The sequence below is a fragment of the Anomaloglossus baeobatrachus genome, chromosome 7, assembly GCF_048569485.1.
Source record: "Anomaloglossus baeobatrachus isolate aAnoBae1 chromosome 7, aAnoBae1.hap1, whole genome shotgun sequence".
NCBI lineage: Eukaryota > Metazoa > Chordata > Amphibia > Anura > Aromobatidae > Anomaloglossus > Anomaloglossus baeobatrachus.
In genome coordinates, this window is record NC_134359.1 from 265,996,032 (window position 1) to 266,018,288 (window position 22,257).

General features: G+C 50.1%; 2 protein-coding genes across 2 annotated transcripts in view; both read left to right on the forward strand.

Moving 5' to 3' along the window:
* LOC142246178 (kinesin-like protein KIF19) overlaps window positions 1-5,712 on the forward strand; it is a 76,151-nt gene extending 70,439 nt beyond the window's left edge. The window contains exon 20 of the mRNA XM_075319205.1: window positions 5,556-5,712. Coding sequence (XP_075175320.1) covers window positions 5,556-5,659 — 104 coding nt within the window. The 3' untranslated portion in view covers window positions 5,660-5,712. The remainder of the gene's footprint in view (window positions 1-5,555) is intronic.
* A 3,021-nt stretch (window positions 5,713-8,733) lies between these two features.
* On the forward strand, window positions 8,734-19,813 carry CHST12 (carbohydrate sulfotransferase 12). Its single transcript, XM_075319206.1, has 2 exons — window positions 8,734-8,879; window positions 18,152-19,813. Exon 2 carries the CDS (start codon window positions 18,236-18,238, stop codon window positions 19,499-19,501), a length of 1,266 nt encoding a protein of 421 aa, XP_075175321.1. The 5' UTR covers window positions 8,734-8,879; window positions 18,152-18,235; the 3' UTR covers window positions 19,502-19,813.
* Window positions 19,814-22,257: the final 2,444 nt, after the last annotated feature.

Below are 22,257 nucleotides of genomic sequence, written 5' to 3' on the forward strand. Positions count from 1 at the left end.
TCTGGCGCTGTATCCAACTCTTCCGGCTGCCCTGATGCCGGGTGGCTAGCCAGGTAATAATGGAGTTAGGGCTAGCTGTATATTATCAGCTAGCCCTAAGCCCGAAATTCATGGTGTCACGCCAATATTAGACATGGCCACCATGAATTTCTAGTAAAGATAAAAAAAAAACACAACACAGAAAAATATTTTTATTAGAAATAAAACACAACACAATTAGTGACTCCATCTTTATTGAAATAAAGAACCCCCCTCCGCAGTAATCCTGGGTCAGGGTCCCGCGCCGTCCAATCAGGATCCAATATCATCTGATCGGTTTGCTGGAAGGTAAAGCGATCAGATGATGTGTCAGGTTAAAGGATGTGAATCCCATCACACATCAGCTGATTGTATAAAAGCCGATTATACAATCAGCAGATGCATCAGTAGAAAAAAAAAAAAAAATAATACTCACTTATGTGCTGATTACCGGCAGCTCCTGGAGCGATGGGGCGGGAGTCTGATCCCGTCCGATCGCTGCAGCAGCTGCCGGTAATCAGGGATGAAGTCTCCTGACGCATCCGCTGATACCGGCCGGGCGCCCGCGTCAGCCCGAGACTCGATCAGCTGATGCGTCAGGTGACTGCATCAGGTGATCCATCGCCAGGTCCTGCAAGCAAGGTCCTGCCCCGGGGAGACTGCACACAGCCGGAGCGGGAGCGGCGATACCGTGACAGGAGCTGGGAGCGGGCATGGCACCGCGAGGCTGCAGACAGGTGAGTATAACTTTTTTTTTTTTTATTCTACTGTTAACTTTTGTTTTCGCAGCCGCTTCCACCTCCTGCCTGTACATGGCGTCGCACGGCAGCATACATGCACAGGACGGGAGGTGGATGCGGCGGTGACGGTACCGGGAGGATTCATGCTTCTGTCTATACTGACAGAAGGAATCCTCTTCCTGTACACGTCACTTTACTACCCACCTCCTGCGCTTATAGCTGCGTTTTTGGTCTTAGAAACGCACCAAAACGCAGCTATTTGCGTTTCTCATTGCGTCTTTCAACATCCCATTGAACTCAATGGATGAAAAGCGCAGTGAAAAACGCGGGAATAATTGACATGCTGCGTTTTTGTGGTCACCACAAAAACGCAGCTGAAAAAAAACGCTGTGTGGGGACAGCAAAAATGAAAACTCATAGACTTTGCTGGGGAAGCAAAGTCATGCAGTTTTGAGGCCAAAAACGCACCCGAAAAACGCGCAAAAACGCCGAGAAAAACGCACCGTGTGCACATAGCCTAAGTTGGATCCAGCTCTGATCTGAAGGCCATATGTTGAGTACTTGATGAGTTTTTTACCTCAGTATCTAATGTACACAGTTTGCATTATGATATCAGGTGATTGATCTTTTTAAAATGGATAAGCAGCATGTAAATAAGGCTGGGATCAGATGGCTGAACTAAAACCCCGGACAATCCCGTCTGCAGCTCTGTGTGCACTGGCACGTGGCTATAATGGGCCCTGGTGCTTTTTGTCCGGTCTGTGGTGCAGCGCGTTTCTACAAAGGGTCCTGGTGCTCTGTTTCCGGTCCGTGTGTTTGTATAATGGGTTTTGGTGCTCTGTGTCCGGTCCGTGCGTTTGTATAATGGGTCCTGGTGCTCTGTGTCTGGTTTGTGGGGCAGCATATGGATATAATGGGTCCTGATGCTCTGTGTTCGGTCTGTGGGGCAGCGCGTTTCTATAGTGGGTCCTGGTGCTCTATGTCCGGTCTGTGGGGCAGCGCGTTTCTACAATGGGTCCTGGTGCTCTGTGTCCGGTCCGTGCGTTTGTGTAATGGGTCCTGGTGCTTTTTGTCCGGTCTGTGGGGCAGCGCGTTTCTATAATGGGTCCTGGTGCTCTGTGTCCAGTCCGTGCGTTTGTGTAATGGGTCCTGGTGCTTTTTGTCCGGTCTGTGGGGCAGCGCGTTTCTATAATGGGTCCTGGTGCTCTGTGTCCAGTCCGTGCGTTTGTGTAATGGGTCCTGGTGCTCTGTATCCGGTCCGTGCGTTTCTATAATGGGTCCTGGTGCTCTGTGTCTGGTCCGTGCGTTTGTGTAATGGGTCCTGGTGCTTTTTGTCCGGTCTGTGGGGCAGCGCGTTTCTATAATGGGTCCTGGTGCTCTGTGTCCAGTCCGTGCGTTTGTGTAATGGGTCCTGGTGCTTTTTGTCCGGTCTGTGGGGCAGCGCGTTTCTATAATGGGTCCTGGTGCTCTGTGTCCAGTCCGTGCGTTTGTATAATGGGTCCTGGTGCTCTGTGTCTGGTTCGTGGGGCAGCATATGGATATAATGGGTCCTGGTGCTCTGTGTTCGGTCTGTGGGGCAGCGCGTTTCCTGGTGCTCTATGTCCGGTCTGTGGGGATAGCGCGTTTCTACAATGGGTCCTGGTGCTCTATGTCCGGTCTGTGGGGGTAGCGCGTTTCTACAATGGGTCCTGGTGCTCTGTGTGCGGTCCATGCGTTTGTGTAATGGGTCCTGGTGCTCTGTGTCCGGTCCGTGCGTTTCTATAATGGGTCCTGGTGCTCTGTGTCCGGTCCGTGCGTTTGTGTAATGGGTTTTGGTGCTCTGTGTCCGGTCCGTGCGTTTGTGTAATGGGTCCTGGTGCTCTGTGTCCGGTCCGTGCGTTTGTGTAATGGGTTTTGGTGCTCTGTGTCCGGTCCGTGCGTTTGTGTAATGGGTCCTGCTGACAAGCCAAGGGCCACAGAGAACAACACCTACACACCCCACACTCCCGGTCAGGCACACCGAAGTCAGACAAAAACCCTTGTTGCCTTCCTCCAGGGGCTGATGTCCACACCAGGGGGTGGGCCAGGCGGTTGGACCCGCCCACCGAGGAGTTCACAGTCCTGGAGACGGGAAAAGCAGGCAGATCAGTTTGAGAGTGGAAGTGAGAGGAAGTGAAGTGGTAGTAGAGCAGACTGAAGTTGGTCCGGGTGTGTGGCCCGAACGGATCAGCAAGGTTGGCAGACGGTGGTGACCGTCTGCAGGAGTGGCCTATCGGAGTCTACCGTAAGGACCGTGGACGGGCAGTGGCCCGGCGGTACCGGACCGGTACGCAAAGAGAAGTCAGCACCATCTGGCTGGGGCTTACGGACCCCGGCAAGGCTAGGAGTCGCCGTGAATTTGCCAAATTCGTTAGCGAAGGGAACCTCCTGGGTTTCCCAACAGCCAAGTCCCGACAGAAGGCAACCGTCCAACCGAGAGAGGGAAACACAGTCACTGCCAAGGCTAAAGTTCCCAGGGCCAGAGCCTGTGGGCAAAAGGGGCTCCTCCAGCCCATATCCAAGCTGGGGAGCGGGTTACCGGTGGGAAGCCATTGGAACCATTTACAGTACACAGGTGCAGGGAAAGGCAGTCACCATCAACCTGCCGGGAGAAACAACACTGCAGCCGTCTGTGGGACCCGTCCATCCAGCCGTGTGTTTTACCGAGAACTGTGTCCTCATCATTGGCTGAGTGAGTACCACCGTGTCGTGCAGCACAGCGCTGCCCCCATGACCCTGCACCTCGCCAGACCCCGTAACCCGCCTGTCATCCATCCCTACCCCATCACCGGGCCCCGGGACAACCAACCCCCCTACCCACGGAGGGGAGAACTAACAACAAAGCTGCTCCCTGTCACCGCTCCCGGGATCCCCGTCTAGAGCAGCGGTGGTGTCACCAATATCACCACAACCGTGGGTGGCGTCACGGACAATAAATCCCCACAATCCAATCAAATCCCCTTTTCACTCACGGGAGAGGAGCGCCGCTCGAGTCCCCGGGATCCGGCCCACCGCTCGAGCCACCACCGAGCAGCAGCAGCCGCAGCAGCAGCGGCCGGACCCGAGCAGTGGGAGAGCGCAGCGTCCCCTCCTCTGCCCGCGACATGTGTCTGGTTCGTGGGGCAGCATATAGATATAATGGGTCCTGGTGCTCTGTGTCCGGTCCGTGCGTTTCTATAATGGGTCCTGGTGCTCTGTGTCCGGTCCGGGCGTTTCTATAATGGGTCCTGGTGCTCTGTGTCCGGTCTGTGGGGCAGCGTATTTCTATAATGGGTCCTGGTGCTCTATGTCCGGTCTGTGTCCGGTCCGCGCGTTTCTACAATGGGTCCTGGTGCTCTGTGTCCGGTCTGTGGGGCAGCGTATTTCTATAATGGGTCCTGGTGCTCTATGTCCGGTCTGTGGGGCAGAGCATTTCTATAATGGGTCCTGGTGCTCTATGTCCGGTCTGTGGGGCAGCGCGTTTCTACAATGGGTCCAGGTTCTCTGTGTGCGGTCTGTGGGGCAGCGCGTTTCTACAATGGGTCCTGGTGCTCTGTGTGCGGTCTGTGGGGCAGCGCGTTTCTACAATGGGTCCTGGTGCTCTGTGTGCGGTCTGTGGGGCAGCGCGTTTTTACAATGGGTCCTGGTGCTCTGTGTGCGGTCTGTGGGGCAGCGCGTTTCTACAATGGGTCCTGGTGCTCTGTGTCCGGTCTGTGGGGCAGCGCGTTTCTACAATGGGTCCTGGTGCTCTGTGTGCGGTCTGTGGGGCAGCACGTTTCTACAATGGGTCCTGGTGCTCTGTGTGCGGTCTGTGGGGCAGCGCGTTTCTATAATGGGTCCTGGTGCTCTGTGTTCGGTCTGTGGGGCAGCGCGTTTCTATAATGGGTCCTGGTGCTCTGTGTGCGGTCTGTGGGGCAGCGCGTTTCTACAATGGGTCCTGGTGCTCTATGTGCGGTCTGTGGGGCAGCGCGTTTCTATAATGGGTCCTGGTGCTCTGTGTTCGGTCTGTGGGGCAGCGCGTTTCTACAATGGGTCCTGGTGCTCTGTGTCCGGTCTGTGGGGCAGCGCGTTTCTACAATGGGTCCTGGTGCTCTATGTGCGGTCTGTGGGGCAGCGCGTTTCTACAATGGGTCCTGGTGCTCTGTGTGCGGTCTGTGGGGCAGCGCGTTTCTACAATGGGTCCTGGTGCTCTGTGTGCGGTCTGTGGGGCAGCGCGTTTCTACAATGGGTCCAGGTTCTCTGTGTGCGGTCTGTGGGGCAGCGCGTTTCTATAATGGGTCCTGGTGCTCTGTGTGCGGTCTGTGGGGCAGCGCGTTTCTACAATGGGTCCTGGTGCTCTGTGTGCGGTCTGTGGGGCAGCGCGTTTCTATAATGGGTCCTGGTGCTCTGTGTCCGCTCTGTGGGGCAGCGCGTTTCTATAATGGGTCCTGGTGCTCTGTGTCCGGTCTGTGGGGCAGCGCGTTTCTATAATGGGTCCTGGTGCTCTGTGTCCGCTCTGTGGGGCAGCGCGTTTCTATAATGGGTCCTGGTGCTCTGTGTTCAGTCCGTGTGTTTGTATAATGGGTCCTGGTGCTCTGTGTTCGGTCCGTGCATTTCTATAATGGGTCCTGGTGCTCTGTGTCCGGTCCATAGGGCAGCATATTACTATAATGGGTCCTGGTGCTGTGTCCGGGCTGTGGGGAGCGACGAGGGAGGACCATTTCTCCTCATCACTCATCATCTAGCGCCACCTATAGGTACTTAATTGACGTTTCTTTGGTATTTGTTCACACCCGCGTATCATGTTTTGTCATTTCACAGGTCCAGTCACACCAGGCAAAACCAGAACAGCATTTCCTGGAAGTCACCAGCACACAAACCCAGCGAGTAAAAACCCATCAAGGCCCGAGAAAAGAAGAAAATGACCAGACTGTATAAAAACAACAACAATCCCCCCAAGAACCTGTGAATGATGTAAAACTGTAATGTCTGATAAAGAATAACCTGAAAAGATGAGCTGTCCCGTGTCTATTTTACCTTTTGCATATGATGTTTATCTTTTTTTAATATTTTGTGTGTTTTCAATTTTTTTCAACCTTTTCAAGCTCTCTGCTTGCGGTCAATGAACAGAAACTTTCAGATTTGCATTTTCCCTCCACTTCTCCCTGGATCCATAACTTTTTTATGCTTTAGTTAGGGATGAGCGGACCCGTGGATGTCCGGGTTCGGTCGGGCATTAAAAAAAAGTTGGGTTCGGGACTCGAACTTGACCCCAAACCCTGAACCCCCTTATAAGTCAATGGGGACCCGAACGTTGATGGTGGGAAATAGTCATAGGAAGGGCTATTGGGCTGCAACAGGAATCAAAAATGGGGTTAAGAGCAGGACAATTGCCCTGCAAACAAATATGGATAGGGAATAAATGTAAAAAATAAAATGATGTGGAATCCCCCTTATTTTTAATAACCAGCATGGGTAAACCAGACAGCTGGGGGCTGCAATCCTTTACTTTTTGTAAATTAAGTAAATAACGTAAAAACACGCCGTGGGGTCCCCCCTATTTTTGATTACCAGCCAAGGTAAAGCAGACAGTTGGAGTCTGGTATTTTCAGGCTAGGAAGGCCCATTGTTATGTGGCCCTTCCCAGCCTATAAATAGCAGCCCGCAGCCACCCCAGAAGTGGTGCATTCATTAGATGCACCAATTCTAACTTAAAAACACGCCGAGGGTTCCCCCCTTTTTTGATTACCAGCCAAGGTAAAGCAGACAGCTGGGGGCTGGTAATATCAGGCTGGGAAGGCCCATTGTTATGTGATCCTTCCCAGCCTATAAATAGCAGCCTGCAGCCGCCACAGAAGTGGTGCATTCATTAGATGCACCAATTCTTGCATGGTGCCAAGCTCTTTCCGAGTACCCTGGTGCGGTTGCAATTGGGGTAATTCTTTTGGGGTTGATGTCGGCTGTGATTTGACAGCTGGCATCAAGCCCAGGGGTTAGTAATGGAGAGGTGTCTATCAGACACCCCATTACTAACCCATCACATGTACACACACTGGGGAAAAAAAGTTTGTTTGAATAAAGACTCCCTCATTCACCAATTTATTACTTCAAAAAGGAATCCTAGAAGTTCTGACGTAATCCAAAGAGTAATGTCCCACGACGCCCATTGAATCCTATGGAGTCTTGTAAGTTTGTGCCTGGCAAAACTGAATACGTAAACATTTAGTTTTCATTTTCTTCTACATTTCTTTATCTAAAAAGGGGGAAAACTTGGGAGATGCAAACTAATATACGTCATTGGTCGGCAATTACACAGGGAGCTGCCAGCAGCGGACCTTGATGATTTGCTCACCTGCATTTAGTCCTGCAGAACCTTCCTCAGATGACCATTAGGGTATGTCCGCATTCTGTGTTCTTGATTTGACAAAAAAAATCGTGCGATCAGTGGTGCCGTCACTAAGGTTACCTGCGGCCAGCTGAAGTCCTCTAGCTGAGACCGCAAATCACCCGAGTGGGGGCACCACTGATCACTTCAGTCACTCAGGTGATTTGCTGTCACAGTTGAAGGATCCAGCGGTGGCCGCGAGTAACCTGAGGGACGTCATCGCTGACAGCGCGACTCATTTCAGTTGCTGCATGGAGCTTCACAGCGAGCGGCGGTGTTCTACGGTCACTCCTGTCAGTTTCCGATGTAGCAGAGCTGGATACGTCATGGGACCTCGTGTGGATTACGCCGGACCTGGTGGGGTATTTGGGGATTAATAAAGTAGTGAAAGAGGGGGCTTTTTTTGTCTTTTATTCCAAATAAAGGATTTTTCGGGTGTATGTATTTATTTTTTTTAACTTACAGGTAATCCTGGGGGGTGTCTTATAGACGCCTGCCATGATTAACCTAGGACTTAGTGGCAGCTATGGGCTGCCATTAACTCCTTATTACCCCGATTGGCACGGCACCAGGGCAATTTGGGAAGAGCCGGGTAAGGTCCTGGGCTGTCACATCTAACGGATGCGACAATTCCAGGCGGCTGCTGGCTGATATTTTTAGGCTGGGGGCAGCCTAAAAACAATAGGCCTCCCCAGTCTGAGAATATCAGCCAGAAGCTGTGTGGCTTTATCTTGGCTGGTATCAATTGGGGGACTGCACGCCGTTTTTTTTTAAATTATTTATTTTACTGCACGATATAGACCCGCCCACCGGCGGCTGTGATTGGTTGCAGTGAGACAGATGTCACTCAGCGTGGGCGTGTGTCTGACTGCAACCAATTATGGGCGCCGGTGGACGGGGGAAGCAGGGAATACGAGATGGAATAATGAGCGGCTGGCATTTTCAAAGCAGGAGAAGCCGCCGTAGTGTGAATGCCGTGCAGCGCCGCACCCGTGATCGGTGAGTATGAAGGAGGGAGACAGTGACCTGACCGACAGAGAGAGATAGAGACCTACGTTTTTGTTGACAAGAACGCATCCAAAATGCATCCAAAATGCAACACAAACAGACAGGTAAACATTTTGGTTGCGTTTTGACACCTCATTCATTTCAATGGGTGGAAAATGCATCCAAAACGCAAAAAAAGTGACATGCTGCTTTTTTTCGCAACGATTTTGACAAATATTCGACAAACAAAACGCTGCCTAGAAAAAAAGCAACGTGAGAACGGAATTTTCTGACTTCTCATAGACTTTGCTGGGGAAGTACAACGCATGCATTTTGTCAATGACACAGTGCAGTTTTAAACGCAGCCAAAACGCAGGAAAAAAGCACATGTGCGCACATGGCCTGATAACCTCACTGATCTGTAAGTGCGGAGACTTCTACACGTGATCATTATGCTCCATACTGAATAGCTCCAGATGTTTTTACACTGTTCACTGTGTACATTGTACTTATGTGTAGATTCGCCCTCAGTTACCACAAGAATCATGGCGCCCGCTGTGCAGGTCACGTGAGCAGTTCCCCCTCCCTTCCTGGGGCTGTGGGCGGGGCTCAGTCAGGAGATGGGGAGGCTGTGAGTGGAGGGCTGGGACTCCGGGCTGAGCCGCCTGTCCAGCTGGATGCGCTGTTTCGTGGCTCATGTCGGGGACGAGGTGCAGCAGGACGATAACATGGAGCCTGTGTCGCGATAGAGAGACATCCTCCGGAGCGCTTAGGTGCGGTATAACGGGATTGATGCCGGTTCTCCCCCCCGTGGCTGCAGTCACAGCTCCCCCCTTCTCTCCAGGGGCCTGGGCACGGGAGGCTGGCTCACAGCTCACTGCTAGCGGTACAGTGCAGAAATCCGCCTCTATCCAGCGCTGAAGGCGTTAAATGTGAGAGCTGCAAAGAGATATTAGTGTGTGCACTGTGTGACTGTATATGGGGGCGCTATTGGGATATGCATCACCAGGGGAACTGTATATGGGGGTACTATAGGGATATGTATAACCAGGGGGGCTGTATATGGGGGGGGGACTATAGATCTCTGCATCACCAGGGGGCTGTACATGAGGGTGCTATAGATATATGCATTACCGGGGTAGCACTATAGATATATTCATCACCGGGGGGACTGTATATGGGGGTACTATAGGGATATGTATAACCAGGGGGACTGTATATGGGGGGGGGGGGGGGGGACTATAGATCTCTGCATCACCAGGGGGCTGTACATGAGGGTGCTATAGATATATGCATTACTGGGGTAGCACTATAGATATATTCATCACCGGGGGGACTATAGATATATTCATCACCAGGGGGACTGTATATAGAGGGGACTATAGATATATTCATCACCAGGGGGACTGTATATAGGGGGGACTATAGATATATTCATCACCAGGGGGACTGTATATAGAGGGGACTATAGATATATTCATCACCAGGGGGACTGTATATAGAGGGGACTATAGATATATTCATCACCAGGGGGACTGTATATAGAGGGGGACTATAGATATATTCATCACCAGGGGGACTGTATATAGGGGGGACTATAGATATATTCATCACCAGGGGGACTGTATATAGGGGGGACTATAGATATATTCATCACCAGGGGGACTGTATATAGGGGGGACTATAGATATATTCATCACCAGGGGGACTGTATATAGGGGGGACTATAGATATATTCATCACCAGGGGGACTGTATATAGGGGGGACTATAGATATATTCATCACCAGGGGGACTGTATATAGGGGGGACTATAGATATATTCATCACCAGGGGGACTGTATATAGGGGGGATTATAGATATATTCATCACCAGGGGGACTGTATATAGGGGGGACTATAGATATATCCATCACCAGGGGGACTGTATATAGGGGGACTATAGATATATTCATCACCAGGGGGACTGTATATAGGGGGGACTATAGATATATTCATCACCAGGGGGACTATAGATATATTCATCACCAGGAGGACTGTATATAGGGGGGACTATAGATCTATTCATCACCAGGGGGACTGTATATAGGGGGGACTATAGATCTATTCATCACCAGGGGGACTGTATATAGGGGGGGGACTATAGATATATTCTTCACCAGGGGGACTGTATATAGGGGGGACTATAGATCTATTCATCACCAGGGGGACTGTATATAGGGGGGACTATAGATCTATTCATCACCAGGGGGACTGTATATAGGGGGGGGACTATAGATATATTCTTCACCAGGGGGACTGTATATGGGGCGACTATAGATATATGCATCACCAGGGGGACTGTATATGGGGCGACTATAGATATATGTATTACCGGGGAGGGCGCTATAGATAATATATCTATATATATCTATATATATATATCTATATCTATAGCGCCCTCCCCGGTAATACAGATTTCTACAGTCCCCCCATACAGCCCAACGGGTGCTGCAGATATCTGTAGTGCATAATTTATATATATATATTATGCACTACAGATATCTGCAGCACCCGTTGGGCTGTATGGGGGGCTGTAGATATCTGTATTACCGGGGAGGGCGCTATAGATAGATATATATATGCACTATAGATATATATATGCACTATAGATATCTGCAGCACCCGTTGGGCTGTATGGGGGGGGGGGGGGGCTGTAGATATATGCATTACTGGGGTGGCACTATAGATATATTCATCACTAGGGGGACTATAGATATATGCATTCTGGGGTGGCACTAATGATATATTCATCACTATTGGGACTATATGGTGGGGGGGAGACTTTTGATATATTCATCATCTGGGGAATTGTTCATGGGGGGGGAACTGTATATGGGGGTCCTATAGATATATGCATCACCAGGGGCACTGCATATGGGGTGTATTATAGAACTCTGCATCCATCACCAGGGGGGCTGTACATGGGGGGCACTATAGATATATGTATCTCCAGGGGGACTGCATATGGGGTGTACTATAGATTCCATCACCAGGGGGGCTGTACATGGGGGGCACTATAGATATATGTATCTCCAGGGGGACTGCATATGGGATGTACTATAGATTCCATCACCAGGGGGGCTGTACATGGGGTGCACTATAGCTGTATGCATCACCAGGGCTACTGTTTATAAGGGCACTATAAATCTAGATCTCTAGGGGGTCTGTATATGGGGGTCCTATAGATATATGCATGACTAGGGGTACTGTTTATGGGGGCACACTACAGATGTAAGCAGGGGGGCTGTATATGGGAGGACACTATAGATGGAAGCAGGGGGGCTGTATATGGAAGGACACTATAGATGTAAGCAGGGGGGCTGTATATGGGAGGACACTACAGATGTAAGCAGGGGGACTGTATATGGGAGGACACTATAGATGTAAGCAGGGGGACTTTATATGGGAGGACACTATAGATGTAAGCAGGGGGACTGTATATGGGAGGACACTACAGATGGAAGCAGGGGGACTGTATATGGGAGGACACTATAGATGTAAGCAGGGGGCTGTATATGGGAGGACACTACAGATGGAAGCAGGGGGACTGTATATGGGAGGACACTACAGATGGAAGCAGGGGGACTGTATATGGGAGGACACTATAGATGTAAGCAGGGGGCTGTATATGGGAGGACACTACAGATGGAAGCAGGGGGACTGTATATGGGAGGACATTATAGATGGAAGCAGGGGGCTGTATATGGGAGGACACTACAGATGGAAGCAGGGGGACTGTATATGGGAGGACATTATAGATGGAAGCAGGGGGCTGTATATGGGAGGACACTACAGATGGAAGCAGGGGGACTGTATATGGGAGGACATTATAGATGGAAGCAGGGGGCTGTATATGGGAGGACACTACAGATGGAAGCAGGGGGACTGTATATGGGAGGACACTACAGATGGAAGCAGGGGGACTGTATATGGGAGGACACTATAGATGTAAGCAGGGGGCTGTATATGGGAGGACACTATAGATGGAAGCAGGGGGACTGTATATGGGAGGACACTATAGATGTAAGAAGGGGGACTGTATATGGGAGGGAACTATAGATGGAAGCAGGGGCCCTGTATATGGGAGGACACTACAGATGGAAGCAGGGGCGCTGTATATGGGAGGACACTACAGATGTAAGAAGGGGGACTGTATATGGGAGGACACTATAGATGGAAGCAGGGGCCCTGTATATGGGAGGACACTACAGATGGAAGCAGGGGCGCTGTATATGGGAGGACACTACAGATGGAAGCAGGGGCGCTGTATATGGGAGGACACTACAGATGGAAGCAGGGGGGCTGTATATGGGAGGACGCTACAGATGGAAGCAGGGGGACTATATATGGGAGGACACTACGGATGGAAGCAGGGGGGCTGTATATGGGAGGACACTACAGATGGAAGCAGGGGGCTGTATATTTGAGGACACTACAGATGGAAGCAGGGGGGCTGTATATGGGAGGACACTACAGATGGAAGCAGGGGGCTGTATATGGGAGGACACTACAGATGGAAGCAGGGGGCTGTATATGGGAGGACACTACAGATGGAAGCAGGGGGCTGTATATGGGAGGACACTACAGATGGAAGCAGGGGGGCTGTATATGGGAGGACACTACAGATGGAAGCAGGGGGCTGTATATGGGAGGACACTACAGATGGAAGCAGGGGGCTGTATATGGGAGGACACTACAGATGGAAGCAGGGGGGGCTTTATATGGGAGGACACTACAGATGGAAGCAGGGGGCTGTATATGGGAGGACACTACAGATGGAAGCAGGGGGGCTGTATATGGGAGGACACTACAGATGGAAGCAGGGGGGCTGTATATGGGAGGACACTATAGATGGAAGCAGGGGGGCTGTATATGGGAGGACACTATAGATGTAAGCAGGGGGCTGTATATGGGAGGACACTACAGATGGAAGCAGGGGGGCTGTATATGGGAGGACACTACAGATGGAAGCAGGGGGGCTGTATATGGGAGGACACTACAGATGGAAGCAGGGGGGCTGTATATGGGAGGACGCTACAGATGGAAGCAGGGGGACTATGTATGGGAGGACACTACAGATGGAAGCAGGGGGGCTGTATATGGGAGGACACTACAGATGGAAGCAGGGGGGCTGTATATGGGAGGACACTACAGATGGAAGCAGGGGGGCTGTATATGGGAGGACGCTACAGATGGAAGCAGGGGGGCTGTATATGGGAGGACGCTACAGATGGAAGCAGGGGGGCTGTATATGGGAGGACGCTACAGATGGAAGCAGGGGGACTATGTATGGGAGGACACTACAGATGGAAGCAGGGGGGCTGTATATGGGAGGACACTACAGATGGAAGCAGGGGGGCTGTATATGGGAGGACACTACAGATGGAAGCAGGGGGCTGTATATGGGAGGACACTACAGATGGAAGCAGGGGGCTGTATATGGGAGGACACTACAGATGGAAGCAGGGGGGCTGTATATGGGAGGACACTACAGATGGAAGCAGGGGGGCTGTATATGGGAGGACACTACAGATGGAAGCAGGGGGGCTGTATATGGGAGGACACTACAGATGGAAGCAGGGGGGCTGTATATGGGAGGACACTACAGATGGAAGCAGGGGGGCTGTATATGGGAGGACACTATAGATGGAAGCAGGGGGCTGTATATGGGAGGACACTATAGATGGAAGCAGGGGGCTGTATATGGGAGGACACTACAGATGGAAGCAGGGGGGCTGTATATGGGAGGACACTACAGATGGAAGCAGGGGGACTGTATATGGGAGGACGCTACAGATGGAAGCAGGGGGGCTGTATATGGGAGGACACTATAGATGGAAGCAGGGGGCTGTATATGGGAGGACACTATAGATGGAAGCAGGGAGCTGTATATGGGAGGACACTATAGATGGAAGCAGGGGGGCTGTATATGGGAGGACACTACAGATGGAAGCAGGGGGCTGTATATGGGAGGACACTATAGATGGAAGCAGGGGGCTGTATATGGGAGGACACTACAGATGGAAGCAGGGGGCTGTATATGGGAGGACACTACAGATGGAAGCAGGGGGGCTGTATATGGGAGGACACTACAGATGGAAGCAGGGGGGCTGTATATGGGAGGACACTATAGATGGAAGCAGGGGGGATGTATATGGGAGGACACTATAGATGGAAGCAGGGGGGATGTATATGGGAGGACACTATAGATGGAAGCAGGGGGGCTGTATATGGGAGGACACTATAGATGGAAGCAGGGGGGATGTATATGGGAGGACACTATAGATGGAAGCAGGGGGGCTGTATATGGGAGGACACTATAGATGGAAGCAGGGGGGCTGTATATGGGAGGACACTACAGATGGAAGCAGGGGGCTGTATATGGGAGGACACTACAGATGGAAGCAGGGGGCTGTATATGGGAGGACATTATAGATGGAAGCAGGGGGGCTGTATATGGGAGGACACTATAGATGGAAGCAGGGGGGCTGTATATGGGAGGACACTATAGATGGAAGCAGGGGGGCTGTATATGGGAGGACACTACAGATGGAAGCAGGGGGGCTGTATATGGGAGGACACTACAGATGGAAGCAGGGGGCTGTATATGGGAGGACGCTACAGATGGAAGCAGGGGGACTATGTATGGGAGGACACTATAGATGGAAGCAGGGGGGCTGTATATGGGGGGACACTACAGATGGAAGCAGGGGGGCTGTATATGGGAGGACACTATAGATGGAAGCAGGGGCGCTGTATATGGGAGGACACTACAGATGGAAGCAGGGGGCTGTATATGGGAGGACATTATAGATGGAAGCAGGGGGGCTGTATATGGGAGGACACTATAGATGGAAGCAGGGGGGCTGTATATGGGAGGACACTATAGATTGAAGCAGGGGGGCTGTATATGGGAGGACACTGTAGATATAAGTAAGGGCGGCTGTATATTGGGGCGGACGCTATAGATATTTTTGGATCATGTCAGATGGTGATCTCTTGGATCCCTCGTGGTCACCAGTGCTGGCTGTACTGGCACTCTATCCTTTGTGCTGCTGTATACACAGTGCAGGAATGTCTGTAGATCATTAACCCTCCGATTGTTGCCCCAGGTGTGAGTTTATGTTGTGATGCAGTAATTAGTGGAGATAAGGCCAGTGATGGACCCAGCCTGTGTGTGCTCAGTCTTATCTGCTGTCACCGAAGATAAGATTCTCTGCTGGTTCCTCCTTCTGACTTGTCCTTTTATTTCTCTGGAGTTAGATAAGTGTCTGCCCCAAATCTGATGCCTCATCTCTACAGATGTCCACATTTCTGGCCACTGCCCCCTAATGGGAGACTTCTAGTGACTTCTAGAGACTTCCCCCTGTAGACCTGTGACTGTCCTGCTACTGCAAAACTCATGGAACACTAAAGCTGGGTTTACACACTGAGACTTTCTAGCGATCCAACCTGCGATCTCAACCTGGCCGGGATCGCTACAAAGTCTCTGGTGAGCTGTCAAACAGGCAGACCTGGCAAACGACGCAACAGCGATCCGGACCTGCAGAGCAACCTAGCTGGTTGTTGGGGACGTGTCAAAGCTGCTTTTTGAAAGGGAAGTCGCTGTAAAGTCCCCTTTACACACTGAATCTTTCTAGCGATCATGCTGCACAGCGGGAAACAAAGGACCTAGGAATGGTCCTGAATGATTTGTAGCGATCACAACTTCACAGCGGGGGCCAGGTCGCTGATAGGTTTCACACACTGCAATGTCGCTGGGGAGGTCGCTATTACATCACAAAACCGGTGACGTTACAGCGATGTCGTTTGCGATGTTGCAGTGTGTAAAGCCACCTTTAGAGTTAAACTGCCTTTCACATTAGACTAATGTCGACCAAGCTCACCCTCAGTCTGTTCATGGGGGTCCTGGATAATGTATTGTTGGGGTGGTGGATATTAATCTAACGGGTCCAATTTCAGATTACCGATTGTATTGTCTCCCAGAAATGAGCCACCAGCCGAGATGTCACTCGGTGGCTTTCTCATGGAAAACCAACCTTCTTCCTACAGCAATCTAATGTGTATGGTGGGCTTTAATCTCTGTTGTGAAGGTGAGGGGAGGGGGGGGGGGGAGGGTATCATTCTTGGGATCATTCTTGACTACCGGGGAAGTGGGAATTGAGGTCTTACTATTTCTTGTAGAAAATTAGAGGCTTGTTCCGTGCCGCCCGAAGAAGAGACTAGGGAGCGTACTCTGTGCCGACCCTAGGGTGAGGCTGGAGGGATCGTTCCGCGCCGTCCCCGGGTGAAGTGAGGGCCTGCTTCCCGCTGTTCCCCAGGGAAGAGGCCCTGGGGCATTCTCCTTGCCGTCCCCCTGTGGGAGAGGCTGGTGGGGGCGGGTCCCGCTCCTCACCATTCCCGGGGGTGAGGCTGATGGGGGGGACCCCCGCTCCTCACCATTCCCGGGGGTGAGGCTGATGGGGGGGGGGGACGACCCCCGCTCCTCACCATTCCCGGGGGAGATGCCGGTTGAGGGGCCCCACTCTGCGCTGTCCCTGGAGGGGCGAGGCCACGATAGTGCAAGACAGGTTTTACTACTATGGGTAAACTGTAGGTGTTCATTGCTTTAGTCAGGAAAGAACATTTCTGACTAATAGGGGGAACTACTACCAGTGACGTGTAAGGCCAGGCTGGCTGATCTGTTTTCGGAGCGCTCGTGGTCCTCCTACTTGTTGCTGGCTTCTAGACCTGGCTGCTATATACCACATTGCTATGGATACAGACAGGCGACTTCCTGACGTGCCACTTGATAACATGTGTCCACTTATATCTATAGCAATCTCCCTTTTTACGTACACCTAGTATTAACTGCAGGCCCCCCGGCCCGTCATTCTGTCTTAATTCCATCATTGCGGTGTTTTGCTGAACCCTTTGGCTTCCCGGTCCCTGGTGACGTCAGAGCTTTTTCTTATTTCAGATGTTAAGTGGAAACAGCGGAATGTCGCGGCGTCTGCTTCTCCTGGGGGTCTTTATAAGGGGAGATCTCTTTTGATAACACCCATCTTTTCCAGACCAGACTCCAGAATGTCCACGTGTATAATGGGGCATTGGCTCTGGGCGCTCGGGGACCAAATTCCAATGCACCAGACACTACTTTCTGGAGAATCCATGGGAGACCTTACCTTGGGCTCTCATTGATAGCCCCTTATTGTGATGGCGCCTTATCTTAATCTCGTTAACCCTTTTGAAGAATTTATCAGTTACTAAAACTTCATTATGTTGGTGACCTACTTGTTAATTTTCACAAGATTCCTCTTCACCCTCTGATAGTTCCTTCTTTTTTTCTTCTTGCCTGGAGTTGGTCTATTTCCCCACTTTGCATGCATAAGAATAAGTTATATTTTGTATGTGAATATCTTTCTAGTGCAGGGATGTCAAACTGGAATACAAACAGGGCCAAAATTAAAAACTTGGCAAAGTTGTGGCCCCCGCGTAGCCCTCCGCGTAGAGTAATGGGGCCCCGCGTAGCCCTCCGCGTAGAGTAATGGGGCCCACGCGTAGCCCTCCGCGTAGAGTAATGGGGCCCCGCGTAGCCCTCCGCGTAGAGTAATGGGGCCCCGCGTAGCCCTCCGCGTAGAGTAATGGGGCCCCGCGTAGCCCTCCGCGTAGAGTAATGGGGCCCCGCGTAGCCCTCCGCGTAGAGTAATGGGGCCCCGCGTAGCCCTCCGCGTAGAGTAATGGGGCCCCGCGTAGCCCTCCGCGTAGAGTAATTGGGCCCCGCGTAGCCCTCCGCGTAGAGTAATGGGGCCCCGCATAGCCCTCCGCGTAGAGTAATGGGGCCCCGCATAGCCCTCCGCACAAAAAATGAAAATAATGGTTACACTATAAGAGCACCCCCCTCCTCCCAACTTCTTCCAGTAGCAGGAAGTGTGAGTCAAGTATTTTCGGCTTTACTTGTCTTTGACCCCGTTTAAGAAACTCCTAACTTCCTCATCTTTATTTATTTTTTTGCTTTGTTTTAGGATTGTCGGAGCTGACTCAGCATGGCGTTAGGGGAGCCAATGTACAAGGTGTATTTGAGAAGCTTCTAGATAATTTGGAGAAGAATGACCAAGTCACGGCTCTTCTGTTTGCTGTTGGTCCTCGGCTCGGCTTTTATGGTCCTTTATATCATCGTTTATTGGGACAATGTTGGCCCAGCACATTTTAACCACCACACATCCTTCTCCAAGTCTTCTCCAACCCGTCTAAGCGCTGAGCGTCCTTCTTTCCTCTCAACTCCAGAAACAGATGATGTTTCGGACGTGGACAGGTTTTTAGATAGTTTTCTTAACGTTGAGGCAACAAAAAATGAGGTGCCGAGCACAAAAGGGGGAAAACTGTCCAATCGAGGAGGAACAAATAGTTTTGAAGAAAATGTAAGAGGCTATGACTGGTCCACCAGGACCAAACTGGAGGAAGGCCTTTTAGATCAGGAACTAATCCAGGAGGAAAGAAGATTGAATTTACGCAAATTTTGTGCCAATTCCAGTTTTAATTTTCCAACCAAGGACTTTGATTTCGATGACATTCCAAATAAAGAGCTGGATCATCTCATAGTAGACGACCGACACGGAATAATTTACTGCTCCGTGCCGAAAGTAGCTTGCACCAATTGGAAACGAGTCATGATTGTGTTGAGCGAGAGCCTTTTAGACAAAAAAGGAGTTCCATACCAGGACCCTCTTGAGATTCCCCGTGAGGACGTTCACAATACAAGTAGTCATCTCACTTTTAACAAGTTCTGGAGAAGGTATGGGAAGTTCTCAAGACATATGATGAAAATTAAGTTAAAAAAGTACACTAAATTTATCTTCGTTCGCGACCCTTTCGTCCGTCTCATCTCGGCTTTCCGGAGTAAGTTTGAGCTGGAAAATGAAGACTTTTATAAGAGCTTTGCTATACCCATATTGACCCGTTTTTCCAACTGGACCAACGTTCCTCTATCGGCCGGAGAAGCCTTCTCTTCTGGGGCAAAGCCATCGTTTTCTCAATTTATACAGTACCTTCTAGATGCCCGGACCGAGGAGCAGAGACCTTTCAACGAGCACTGGCGCCAAGTGTATCGCCTGTGCCACCCATGTCAGATCGATTACGACTTTGTAGGGAAGTTGGAGACCCTCGACGAGGACGCCTCTCTACTTCTAAGACAATTAAACCTAGATTCACTCTTCCAGTTTCCTCCCAGTTATAGGAACAGGACTGCGAGTAGCTGGGAGGAGGACTGGTTTTCCAAGATACCTCTAGAGTGGAAACAAAAACTCTACAAATTATATGAGCCCGATTTCGTTCTATTTGGGTACCCCAAACCCGAAAATATTTTAAATGTTTGAAAAAAAAAAACAAACCCAAAAACTAATTTACAATACCAAAAAAAACGAACCCTTATTTGCTGCCTTTCCTGGAATGGTACATGTTTTTTTACTCCTTTCTTTACATGGATGTGTTTTGTTTTTTTGAAGGATACTTAGTTTTTTGTTTTTTCCTTTTTTTAATTTTTATTTTTTTGTTTTTATTCCACTTTTTTGAAAACTTAAGTCTTTGAAATTCCTACTTTTTCATGAGGAGTTGGCAGAAATGCTTTTTACTTATTTTATAAATTAATATATTATTTAACTATTTAATAAAGTGTCTGAGAACTTGAATGAGTACCGTAATGTTTTATAGTCTGGGTCATAATGTGCCCGGTTTGGGCAGCCATTGGTTTAGGATTTGGGTCCCCGAGTGATTTTTTTATGTTACACCTTGTGATGACCAAAGCATTGTACGGGGTGGCCATAAACTAAATTTGACTTTCGTAAGCCTTTGTTTTATCGGTCACTGGGGATCTCCACACCCAAGACTTTTCCTCCTCCAACTATTGATGAAAGCTTCTGACATTTCTTCACATTCAAAAGCTTTTGCCTGTTTTAATGACCCTTTAAATAACTAGAGGGAGCTTACTGGTTTATTATAGCTTTTAATGTGTATCCAGTGTGCAAAAGCTCTTAAAGAGGACCAACCACCAGGATTTTCCTGTATAAACTAAAGCCAGTGCTATACTGGTGCTATCATGCTGATTCCATACATACCTTTACTTGTGAGATCGGATGTATAGTTTATGAAATACAGGCAAGTAAAGTTTGCGAAATGCACTGTTATTTGATTGATAGCAGCTACAGAATATCTAATAGGTGGGTCAGGTTTTGCTAGTTATTCCCGCCCCTTCTGCCTACCGGTCCTTCCTCGTTCCTCCCCCTGTAATAACAGAGATAGGGAGAGGAAGAACAGGCAGACAGGGGCCGGAATAACTAGCAAAACCCAACCCACTTACTAGATATTCTGCAGCTGCTATCAATCAAGGAACAGTGTATTTCACAAACTTTACCTGCCTGTATTTCAGAAAGTATACATCCGATCTCACAAAGGTATGTATAAAATCAGCATGATAGCCCCAGTATAGCACTGACTTTAGTTTATATATGAAAATCCTGGTGGTTGGTCGTCTTTAAGCTCCCCCTACTGGTGACTGCATATATCCGGGAGCTTATCATTTTAAAGGCAACCTGTCACCAGATTTGTCCCCTATGAGTTGCAGCCACCACCAGTGAGCCCTTATATACAGTATTCCAAAATACTGTATATAAGAGCCCAGGCCGCTCTGTTGAACATAAGACCTTTGTTATACTCGCCTGTGGGGTGGTCTGATCTGATGGGCATCGCAAGTCTTGGTCCGGCGCCTCTTCTCTTCCTTCCATCACCGCCCTCCTTCCCAGCTCCTGGTGGATTATGTGTCCTATGTCATCCACACAGATCCTCCATTGCACTCCTGCGCATGCGCACTTCTTGCTGCGGGCAGCACAGAATACTGTAAGGCGCAGGGAAAGGTCAAGGAATGCCCGCACATGCGCAATACAATACTTTTATGTGCCTTCAACAGGGTAGATCGAACTGCGCATGTGCAGGAGTGCAATGGAAGACACTGTGTAGATGATGTAGGATGCGTCATCCACACGGAGCTGGGAAGGAGGACGGCGATGGAAGGAAGACAGGAGACGCTGGACCGAGACCTGAAACTCCTATCGGATCACCCCCCCTAGGTGAGTATAATAAAGGTCTTTTTTTATGTTCTACAGAGCAGCCTGTGCTCTTATATACAATATCCTAGAATGGTGTATATAAGGGCTCACTGGTGGTGGCCACAGCTTATAGGGGACAAATCTGATCACTGGGACCAGAAGGGAACCTGCAATTGGGTCTTCAGAGCACTGCAGTCTTATAAACAATACATGAAGCAGAAGCTGCGCATGCGCACCTTTCACTGTTCAGGACTGGGCTGGAGAATCCTGCTCTCTGGGTTTTATAGGGCTTAGGGTATCACTAGGTTTTGACAGTATAAACTAAGACCATCACCTTTAACGCCTGCTTTACAGCAGTCTCCTTACCTATATATAAGCCCCCAACCCCCTCTGCAGATACCAAAATATTTCATTTATAATTCACTCATACGGGCGCGCTTCTGTCTGATGGACATTGCTCATCTTGCTCAGTGTTTCCTCCATTCCCCGCATTCGTCATCCTGCCCTACTTTGTGTTGATGACGGACGCAACGTCCTCCACACGGCACCCCCAATCTTGCTCCTGCGCAGGCGTACTTCACAGAGCAAAGTCCGATAATGCGCATGCGCCGGGAGAGCACAAAAAGCACCAGTGACGAACAAAATAAAGTTGGCGCATGCGCATTACACTACTTTGCACTACTCTCCTCCGCAGAGAACAGTAAAGTACGCCTGAGCAGCAACGAGGGCACCATGTGGATGGCGGCAATTGTTGAGCAAGACCAGCAATGCGCGCCGGACTAGATCACGCCATATGAGAGGAGTATAAGCTTTTTGGGGTTAATGGAGAGGGGGTTGGGACTTGTATACAGGTTTCTACAGTGCCGTACACCCATGGATAGGGAGTAACGTTTTTTGTTTTTTTTTTGGGGGGGGGTAATATCCGTTAAGCCCTTCAGTATATTTTAGCATTGATGCTTCTATCTGTTAAGGGCAGAATAACCAGTGATAAAGCACACTGTGCTCCGTGTCTTATCTGTGGTTATCAGCTG

What these genes read in the sequence shown, in the direction of transcription:
- CHST12 (XM_075319206.1), top strand. Translation starts at nt 18,236, where the DNA reads ATGACCAAGTCACGGCTCTTCTGTTTGCTGTTGGTCCTCGGCTCGGCT.